At 36.9% G+C, this 11,252-nt stretch overlaps 1 protein-coding gene across 7 annotated transcripts in view; it reads right to left on the bottom strand.

The window, feature by feature from the left end:
• Positions 1-620: 620 nt before the first annotated feature.
• The window catches only part of LUC7L2 (LUC7 like 2, pre-mRNA splicing factor), a 71,451-nt gene continuing 60,819 nt past the window's right edge, over positions 621-11,252 (bottom strand). For 4 of the 7 annotated variants that reach the window (XM_088018347.1, XM_028106194.2, XM_028106196.2 and 1 more), the window contains 3 exons: positions 9,174-9,203; positions 5,189-5,380; positions 621-1,738 (listed from right to left, as the gene is read on the bottom strand). In XM_088018347.1, the coding sequence (XP_087874473.1) occupies positions 1,561-1,738; positions 5,189-5,380; positions 9,174-9,203 (400 nt within the window). In that variant the 3' untranslated portion in view covers positions 621-1,560. Of the gene's footprint in view, positions 1,739-5,188; positions 5,381-9,173; positions 9,219-11,252 lie in introns of all 7 variants that reach the window. The other 3 variants (XM_088018346.1, XM_028106195.2, XM_088018345.1) reach the window with 1 other exon arrangement.

Genomic DNA, 11,252 nt, shown 5'->3' with positions numbered 1-11,252 from the left:
TATCTACCAGCTTAACCTGTTTGATCTTACTCCACACTCCAAGGTACTAAATCCAAAGGACATAAAAAAAAATTTTTTTTTCTCAGAAACCAAGAGTAAAAGAAAATGGGCCACTAGGGAGATGGGTCTCAGACTGAGTTATGCATAAACTGGGATGTGTGCAACCAAATATGGCAGGAAACCTTCAGTTAATGACACACAGCTTGGTAAACTTGGTGAATGTCCCTTTTAGATGTAAATTTGTGACTTAGAATTTCTCTTTCTGTGGCCCATGTACCTCACATTAAATTTGCCAAATTAATATTTACCAAAGACAATTGTTAGAAGGTGACTGTACAGACCCTAACTTGGCTCAAGTATTTTTGTTCCTAGATTTCCTAGAATCACAAGGGATACCTCCCCAACTACTGTTTAAAATCACTAGTAGGTACATAGCTCTTCAGTGGAGAAACTGTTATTCTCATTACGTTGAGTATACGATGTTTTTATTTTAGTTTGCTGAACGAAAAAAACAAAAACCCAATTTCTTTTCCAGGTCTGGTCCTTCTCCATAGCAACTGTTACAAACAGCCCTAAAGTAGCTGGAATACACTCAGCACAGGGCCCAGGTGGAGCAACAGTTCATCTTGGCAAGTATATATTTATTTCCTTTGGTGCCTTGCACAGTAAGGCACTAATAAAAGATATAACAGAATAGAAAAAATGGCCCACAGCAAATAGTTCTAGTGACAATTTACTAGACAAGTTACAGTTTAATGATGGTGGTGGTGATTGTTTCATTTTATTAATTTTTACAATAAGGTTGTAGCCTTTATACTCCACACACACACACAAAATAAAACAAGTGCTTATGAAAGAGTCCCTGCCCCCACCCCCCTTCCAAAACATCCTGAACATAGCAATTCAATAGAACAGAAAAATCAAGACGTTTGATTTCAAAATTTCAATAAAAAAAGCAAAGTATGTAATGCAACAGCTGTTCAACTTCCAACTCTAAATAGGCACCATAAAACAAAACAAAAACTCTCAGTATTTAACACACTTTCCAGTATAAATGCTCTGTAATCAGCTAGTAATAAATGGGAACAGAACCTTAGAACAGAAGTTATATTGCTTCCCTGCTCCCCCTTTCTCTTATAATTAGAGGGTGGAGGTATTAGGGGATACAAAAGTCAGAGGAAGAAGAATTAAAAAGAAAAGTTCTGAAAGCTGTTGTTTGTGGACTAGAAAGGAAGACAGCATTTTACAAATGTTCAAAAAATCCCAAGGCAAGCAACACAATTCGTTCACTATCACTCCTACTAGAAAGAATAGATATCGGCATCTTATTATATAAAACTGTACTTTCAGAATCGCATTACAGGTTCACCAGAAACTATGGATGTAGTTTTAGGCTTCATCAGGGAAACAAATTCAGTTCAGATCAAGTTAGATACTGTGCATCTAGCCTATCTGGATCGGAGTCTGGAACTGCTCACTGTTACCCCCAACAGCTGTAAACTAAACAATAGTATGTAACTCCATAGGAAGCTTAAGGATTGAGGATATGTACACAGCTAATTATATCTCCCCTGCTTCGCGCTCTTCAGAGCTCCTCCTGTCTTCTGATCTGCCATTAGCGCTCTCATAGGACCGCTTCTTATCTTTTCGATCTCTGTCACGAGGTGATCTGTCTCTTGAATTCCTGTCTCTGTCACGTGATGCTAAGTCTTGGTCTCTGAATCTCTCTTTTGAGGATCTGAAAAATATTAATTTGAGGAGCAAAATGTGTTGGGAAACCCAATATCCAAATGAAAGAATCGGATAAATATTAAGGTACTGATAGCTGAAGTTATACAGAATACATCCAAGAAAGACAGAGGAGCCAGTTTTCTGACCAAAAAGAGCACTACCCAATCTGACAAGGGAGATGAGTGAAAACAAATTAAGGGCCAGAAACCATAAGCTACAATAATGACTTAGTGGAGGATGTTATTATCTCAGAGGTAATCATAAAGGTTTTCTAATTCATGGCAAATGTGTTTAATATAAAAATACAATACCTTAAAAAAGTGGAAGTGTTAACAGTACAGGTGCCAAACTGGGTGGAAATTAAGGACTTAGAATGGGAGTCAGCAAACTTTTTTTCTTTGCTGTCTGGCCAGAGTGTAAATATTTAAGGGGGTATTCTTCTTCCTTTTCTTTTTTATCAACCCTTTAACAATGTAAAAGCCACCCATAGCTCAGGAGCTATTCAAAGAACAGGCTATGGGGCCAGATTTGGCCTGCAGGCAACAGTTTGCCAAAACTTGATTTAGATAAGAGAATTAGTCAATGAAATGGCTTTAAATAACCATTTATTATTTTTGAAATCTTCTTTACTCTTCCTGAGTGAGCTCATTCAACCAAGAGAAAAAAATAAGAATGGAAGACACAGAAAGATGATCACCCTATATTTTGATCAACCATAACGGTTTCTTGATACCATCTCTCCATTCCCATACCCAATTTCAATAAGAAAGGTAAGTGATAACCTGCTAGCAGAGATTCAATCAGAAGGAAAATCAAAGGATATTATGGGATCAGAATATAAAATCTCTACTTTCAACATCTAGAATGAATCAGTAATATATATTACATTTACTTGGTACTTTACAAGTGACCTGGTACTTTATATATAATCTTACCACTTAACCAGGCCTCAGATCGTAATTCTGAGCATGGGTCAAGTAATACTTTGAACTTCTAAGGCAGGAAAAAAAAATACTATACTCAGTTTTAGAAATAAGGGGGATTCAACCGAAAAGGTTCAAAAATTAATGTCAACTTTGAGCATGTTCTACCTTAAGGTTTTAATAAGCATGATTTTAGAAAGATGTTAAAAAAAAATCACAGTGCATGTCTGGTTACACTAATCCTCTCCACAATCTTTTTAAGAATAGAATATGGAGAGAAATGATGCCTAAGAATTAAGGACACAGTTGCAGGTAAGTCTCAGAGGTCAGTAACTAACCGGAAAATAACCATGAGATGAGCCTCAACTACGATTTTGTGAGGGATTACAACGTCTCATCCATAAGCAGTTTACTTACACTATGTCATTCAAACTACCACTAATCCTAATAACATAGGTACTTCGAAGATGGGAGGAAGACAGAATAATGAGATTACTTGGCCAAGGCCACTGAACCCAAGTAGTCTGACTCTCAAGACTGCACTAGGTGTTTGAACAGACCAGGAAGTAGAAAAATGCAGGTAAGTCCTCATTTATTAAGATAACTGTTGCCAGGGAAATGTCACCAACAGAATCATGTCATATACCAGTATTTCACAGTTAGGGAAAAAGCAAATCGTAAGACTTGTAACTAGGACCTTTACTTTGAAATTTAAACTCAAATATATAGCAATTGGCTGCTTAGTTTTGGTAAAAACACAGAAGGCTGCTTTGAAAGAGTAAGTTGTCGAGATTAGAAGTGCTCTTGAGAAAAGCAAAAAAACTTTTAATAGTTTTACAAAAATAAACCTGTTTATAAACATGCTGAAAATAGTAAGGGTGTCATGTAGGATAGTAGAAATATGTCCTATACAACTTCATAAATGCAGGAACCATTGGGACTACGATGCCCCTCCCTTCCATCCCGACCACCATTTAATAAAGACATTTGAGAGTTCACAGATACCAGAAAGAAACAATGATCTGGGGGCAAGTTCACAAAACAAACTCTCTAGACCTTCCATCAAGCAGTAGGGTGACTCTCAAAACATACAGCGCAGGTAAATCTCAGGGGGAATTTGTTCATTCTCTGCATTGGTCTGTGATATTTACTCCATCTCGAATATCTTTTTACTACCTGGTTTTACCTACTCTCTGAAGCCTTTTTTAATTTCTATGGTATTTCCCTCATCTAAACTCCTATATTACTCTGTACACCTTACCACTTTAAGGGCCTGTTTATTATCAAAGATGTTAGTCTTGTGCTCTAACTTGAATAAAGTTGCTCAATTACAGAATACTTCTTGGTTATTTTTTACTAGGCCTAGTATAGAAGTCTTTTTGATTAAAGTTGCTTGAACTAGTTTGCTAATAAGAGAAGAACATGAATGTTCTCCTCAAAAAAAAGGATAAACACCTGAGGTGAAGGATGTTAATTAACCACTGGTGGGAACTCTTTCATAATGTGTGTGTGTGTGTGTGTGTATCAAATCACCACAAAGTACACCTCAAATATCTTAAAATTTTGTCAATTATACCTCAATAAAGCGGGGTGGGGGGGGGAGGACCTACTTGGAACAAGGCAAGAACAGAAGAAAATATTCAGTGAAAGCCTATTCACCAACTCTTCGAGTGAGTGGTTTCAGGGAAAGGCTTCTGTCCTCTTCCCCCACCCCTGCCAAAAGATTATCAGCTTTCTGGGAATTCTATCATGGGCTTTATGGAGAGTAATCGATAGAAAATTTAAGACTAGTAGGTGCTAGGCACTCAAAAAAGGTTTATTACATATATGCTTAAGAAGAGTTGTCATGAAAAAAAGCGATGGTAAGCATGGTTTCTATGTTCCGTAGAAATGACCTGGCTTAAGGACCATCTTACGACCTGAGAAGTTTTGGGAGCTTGGTGATGTAGCTTTTCTATCACATTCTAATCCTTTGTGCTGAACAGATAATTCAGGTCCTTCAACGCACCACGCCCTAGATCTGCCCTCCTCGCACCTTTCAAATTTTCATGCCAAGAAAGTCTAACCTCAAGATTCTGAATCGGCCCCACCAAGCTGTCTATAGCAATGTATACCTACAGTGCAGATAAAATAATATACCAGAATGTGTCTGCTCTGAAAAAGTGCACCAGCTCAAAGAAGTTTGGAAAACAGTAAGTCAAACAAAGCTAAACTCTTTAAATGAAAGGGCTTCTCAGAACCCCTAATCCACCAGTACATACTGTAAAAACTGAGTATTGGTACCTAAATTGCCCACAAAGTACTTTTTTTCCAAAATACACTAAGAGAAAGAGCAATAACCTCTGTAGCACATATTGGTTCCAATTTCTTACTCTGGCTCCTAAGTGTATTCTTTACCCATAGAATCAGGGGGAAAAAATGTTATACACTCACACACAAATGTGTACATGTGACCAGATGCAAGTTTCAAACCAACAGTATTCCACCTCTAAACCATAAAGGCAGTTCCGTTCCTCTTACGGACGCCTCAGTACCTCCTGCGGGATCGCTCTCTGCTCCTGTCTCTGGAGCTGTGCCCGCTGCGCTGGTGGCTGCGGCTGCGGCTGCGGCTGCTCGAGCGGGATCGGTGGCGATGGCGTTTCTCCCGAGATTTGGATCGAGTCCTCCTCTTCCGTTCCCGTGACATAGAGCGAGACCGATGTCTGCGATGCTCCCTGGACCTGGACCTACAAAAAAACATGGGCTTTAGCTTTTAGCTTTCTCAGCAATGCATTTCTCCTTTGCTAAAGCCTCTTCTTTTAAGACAAATGATACCTCAGTAACCTGACTTAATGCCAGTTCTATTTCAAGTCAGCTACATCTACACCAAAATAAAATGGTGGCAATATTAAGTACATACTAGAATTTCAAAATACAAATGAAACACTAGTCTCAGAGCTCAATCAGATTTACATCAAAAAATATAAAAAGACAATCCATAACACTACTATATGCTAAGGATTGGATTGTATTCTCTAGATGATTTATGGATTTGTATTTCATTTAAACTTCTAAGATTTCTGGTATACTTTAGAAACAAAGTATGTACCTGATGGATATGGATAAAAGTGAGAAGAGGCAGGAGAAAGACTATTGTTTATGATAAGTCACTAACTCTGAATTAAAAAGGTGACAGGACCATCAAAATGTCTAAATGCCCTCTATTAAAGCAGTACTTAATTTGGGAGAAAAAACTAACATACATCAATCAGTTTAGAGAACTTTATCGGAATTGAAAAAAGTATGAGCAGAGAACAGTTTAGAGAAAAGGAAAAATGTTTTGAAGAAGCCAGAAGACAAACACTCGTGTAGCCTCCGCTGCGTCACAAAACTATCAACGTATGTGTGGGCTGAGGGTTGAAATGGCACATGCAGAGGACATAAAACATTTGAGAGAAAACAAGCAGGAAAAAAGATATGCAACTTTCTTCTAAAGGTCATTTTAAGAGTAAGGGCAACTATCTAAACTTGACTTTGACAGTTCCACAACTCTGAATTCACTAAAAAATGATTGACCTGTACAGTTTAAATGGGTGAACTTATGTAAATTATACCCCAATAAAGCTGTTAAAAACTGAGTCACTTTAAGAATGTGATGTTTTCTCATAATTTGATAAATTCACAAAAGCATATTCAGGTGATACAATTTACAAACAGCTCACTTTCAAGTGATGATTTTGTTAAATGAAGTTTAAAAGCATTCAGCTTATGTCAACATTATATTCAAAGAAAGACATATATAGTGGACCCAGCATCAACCACAGTTGAGTACTTCAACAATAAAGTATCTCTGAAAAGGAGCATAGGGAAAAGAACATAAAATTCATTCAATCCAAGTTTTATTAAATGGTATTTTGTTTAGTCACTCACTGAGCTATTACAATGAATCTGTGTCTTTCAATGCATAATTTCATTCATCTTTTAAAAAATTCTAGACAATTATTCATTTAAAAAGTATTTAGGGGCGCCTGGGTGGCTCAGTCGTTGGGCATCTGCCTTCGGCTCAGGTCATGATCCCAGGGTCCTGGGATCGAGCCCCGCATCGGGCTCCCTGCTCCGCGGGGAGTCTGCTTCTCCCTCTCCCTCTGCCCCTCTTCCCACTCGTGCTCTCTCACTCGCTCTCCTTCTCTCAAATAAAATCCAAAAAAAAATTTTTAAAGTATTTACTGGGTGCACACTGCACTGTTCTAGGTACTAGAAAAAGACTGAGCAGCAAATAAAGCAAAGTCCGTAACACCTCATGGAGGTTATGCTCCAGAAAGAAGTCCACAAAGATATGTTAGCAGTCAACAAAGATACGTCAGCTAGTAAAGAAATGCTATATCAAGGAGGTAAAGATGGACAGAAATGAGGTGGTAATCTTTTATAAAGGATAGATAGAAAAGGCTTTTCTGGTAAAACGGCATCTAAGCAAAGATGAAATAAGGTAATCAGCTAATCAGCCATCTCAAACTAGGGTGCTTCAGGTAGGGGGAACACAGGTGTAAAGGCCCTGTGGTACAAAAAGTTCAGAATGTTGAAGTACTAAAAGATACCTGTTCGGCTGGAATGAAGTGAGCAAGGGGAATAATTCAGGGGTCTTACCTACAAGCAGGATGACCCAGTACCTCATAATTCAAACCAGGATGCTCTCAATGATAAATTATATAAAGAGCAAGGGGAAGTTATTAATAAATATCCTGACACAAGACATAAACTAGTTCCTACCCCGCTCTCAGATCAATCACTCTACTTGAAAAGCTATGGCGAGGATTTCCACTTCTCCTAAGTGAAACGGAACACCTTTGGAGAGTTTGAAAAGAGGGCTGATGTAATTTGTTTCACTTTTTAAAGAGCTCACATTCTGGCTGATGTGTGAAAAACAGACTGAGGTGGAGAAGAGAATTGGGCAAGTACAGAAATTAAGAGACCAGTCAAGAGGCTATTGTAATCATGAGGCAACTAGCTGGGAGTAGAACAGTAGAAATTAAATTTCTGGCCTCAATATCTGAGGATGTTCTATGTACACAGTTTAAGTATCTATTCAACAGAGGGACTAATTTGCATGAATCAACCGGTAAATAAGAATAGTATCACCAATTAATGTTTCTATTTTTTTTTAAAAGATTTATCTATTTGACAGAGAGAGAGACAGCGAGAGAGGGAACACAGCAGGGTGAGTGGGAGAGGGAGAAACAGGCTTCCCGCAGAGCAGGGAGCCCGATGTGGGGCTCAATCCCAGGACCCTGGGATCATGACCTGAGCCGAAGGCAGACGCTTAAGGACTGAGCCACCCAGGTACCCCAATGTTTCTATTTCTCATCCTAGACTTCAGAAACAATACAAATTGGCTGACACAACTGGACAGGTTATTCTTTTATAACAACAAATGCTCTAGTTTATAGGGAAAAGTTCTCAAGAAATAATTACTCTTTAGAGATAAGAATACCTGGAAGGTTTGAAAAAGATGTGATCTGAACAAGAAAAATGGTAGGACTTGACAATAAGAAAGGGTATTCTAGGTGGGGATGGACTCATGGAAACTGCACATGAAGTATTAAAAATGATGACATACACCATGTTTCCCCACCTTTCTCAGTTAGAAAAAAGTTTCCAGCAACTAGTAAAAACTATAAAGAGAGTCTTCAAAAAGCCCTCAAATTTTAATGCCGAAAGTCAAAATTTTAGAGTTTTGTCATCAATATACAAAGGGATAATAAACTCATATAAAGTGAAGATCAGGGTGTAAACTAATAAGCATTTTAGTTTCTCTTCAATAACCCACTATGGATCCTTCTTTCAAAAATGTATTCAAGTAGGGCTGAATACATTTGGGTGGCTCAGTTGGTTAAGTGTCTTCCTTCAGCTCAGGTCATGATCCCAGGGTCCTGGGATCCCTGCACAGTGGTGAGTCTGCTTCTCCCTCTCCCTCTGCCCTGTGCCCCAATGCCTGCTATCTCTCTCAAATAAATAAAATCTTTAAAAAAAAATGTATTCAACTACTTAACCTACTTATATTTTCAACAGGTATAACCTCTTAGACTTGCGTTTGACATGTACCACCCAAAATGATTTTAAAAATAAATTCTGTCATGTGTTTTACCTGCGCTTCTAAAGATTTTAAAGAAATATTCTAAAATATTCTTAAGCTTTCCTTATTTTTTTCAGTAGGCTCTATTCCCAATGTGGGGCTTGAACTCACAACCCCAAGATCAGGAAGTCACATGCTCCACAAACTGAGCCAACCAGGCACCCCAGTATTTTTAGCTTTACTTTTAACACCACACTATATATAACTTTACTCTGATAAAATAAAGTTACAGTTCACGAGTACCTTCTAACCAGTTTCATCTTAAAACACAATGCCCGAACTTGAACTACAAAAGAATTAAGAGTACTAACTTAGTAATTCTCATTCATTTTCAAAAGATATTTAATCTACAAAAACTACCTCTGAAAAAAAAGAACTTCACTAATTATATATATTTTGCATATGCTTACCTTTTGGGATTCTTGCTATGTGATCGAGACCTAAAAAAAGAGTATCTATTTTTAGAAAAAAAGAAGTGAGAAAAAGTACAATGTACTGTTAAAATTACACTCTTCCTGATTGCTAATCTTTTTATTAATTCTATAAATATAAGGCACATATGAATGCACACAAATTTTTCCAAAATATACCATAAACTATACAGACTTTCCCACCTTGGCATATGAGATCCCCTAACTACGATACCCGGCTCTTAAAAAGAATATGCTCCTAGGAGACTATAACATGGTACATCACCACTCACTAATTCTCCAGAAATCAATTCCCAACCTGGGAAAAAGTCTTTGTTATTTATATCTCTGTAATTTCTTCTTTCCCTCTGGGAACAGAGAAAATTTTCTATAATCTGAGATGTATTCACTTTTTTTTTTTTGGAGATGTATTCACTTTCAAACTGCAACCTCAGAGTATAATCCCTAGAACACCCAATTCAATCTTACAACATCTGTTTCTTAAAAAGACACGATTCCCTAGCACACAATTAACACTCAACAGTAATGGCTAATATTATGGGTACTAGAAAACCACAGGTGTCTTTTGTGGGGAATACATAGCACAACTAAAGGATGGCTTTTAACTCAGCCTGAATTACGTTTTAAAACTCTGGCTGCACCATTATCTGTCACCTGGACAGATTATAAACCTTCTCTAAGCTTTGCTTGTCATTTGCGAAAGAAGGACAGTAATAGAAATTTCACAGGAGGATTATAAGGATTAGATGAACTACTGTAGGTAAATTCTTAGCACCGTGCCTGATAAATAGGCACTTAGTAAGTGGCAGTGATTTTTATCATTATCCTTTTCAATACCATAGTTGGAATCCCATCTTGCTTAACTCTGTACTTGCTTATGATTTATTTTTCATTCTTGGTTATAGTATTTCCTCAAGTTTACAGATTTAAAAAAAATTTTAAACACCTTTCTGAAATAGCATTACATTTTATAATCAATGTTAAAAGAAATTGGTCAGCTGGCAACAAAGGAGTAAGATGTGATATACTTTGTCATCTATAGACGTGAAAATGTAGTCATGGCAAAGAATTTTTCTTTCTCATTCAACTATCATTTCAGTTGAATCATATAAATCAGTGGCACTACTTACAGAATTTTAACAAACTGAGATTTCTAATGCCACTTATATGGTCTTATATCAAAATGCTGAGCACTATTCCCATAGAAACTCAGTGTACACAAAAGAGAATAGTGATAAAGCTACGAGATAAAAAATTATGGTAAATGAAGAACATATTTATCAATGGATGTATGACAGCATTTCCCCTAAAAAAGGCAAAATATCCACATGTACTTATGTTTCCTTTTTCATTACAGTGCAAAAATATTACCTGCTACAAGCCATGTAACACAAAGTTAGTTTAAACATCTTAAAATAAACAAATATAATATGCTCAAAGCTTGGGGAAAGCCAGCGTGATCAAGTCATATATTATAAAGGGTTTTAATTAGGCACAAAATCTGGAGATAGAGTATTTAAGTTTCAGAGATGTGCAATACAATTAAGGGAACACCATAAATTAGAACTGCAGGTAATTCTTTTGTGGCATACCTGTCCGTTGTAAGGTTATTAAAAAAGTTATGTACATGAATTCAAAGAAGATTGCCACCATGATGTCACACAATTTGTTGACAATGGGTAAAAGTCACTCAGAACATTTAACCATTCTAAATATGAAGAATAGGGTTTTATGAACGAATGAATACCAATATAAAAAGAACTGCATACATTTGGCTATTATTTATACAATTTTAATAGTTTATAGCTCCTAGAATTGAGGAATTACAGAATCCAAGTATGATATAAAATAATTTTTTTAAGATCTTATTTTTAAATCATCTTTACACCCAATGTGGGGATCCAACCCACAGCCTTGAGATTAAGAGCCATATGCTCTACCAACTAAACCAGCCAGGTACCCCAAAACTCAAACCTTTGTCAAGAATAAAGTATATCACAAAAATGAAAAGTTTGATACCAATCTGGTACAAATCTAGCCATTATGAAAATCAGAGGG

Source organism: Eumetopias jubatus, unplaced genomic scaffold (genome assembly GCF_037043125.1).
Source record: "Eumetopias jubatus isolate StellerSeaLion01/CBP00866 unplaced genomic scaffold, mEumJub1_p1.0 scaffold_14, whole genome shotgun sequence".
Lineage (NCBI taxonomy): Eukaryota > Metazoa > Chordata > Mammalia > Carnivora > Otariidae > Eumetopias > Eumetopias jubatus.
Note: the sequence above shows the minus strand (reverse complement) of the source record. Positions and strands in the feature narration are given on the sequence as shown.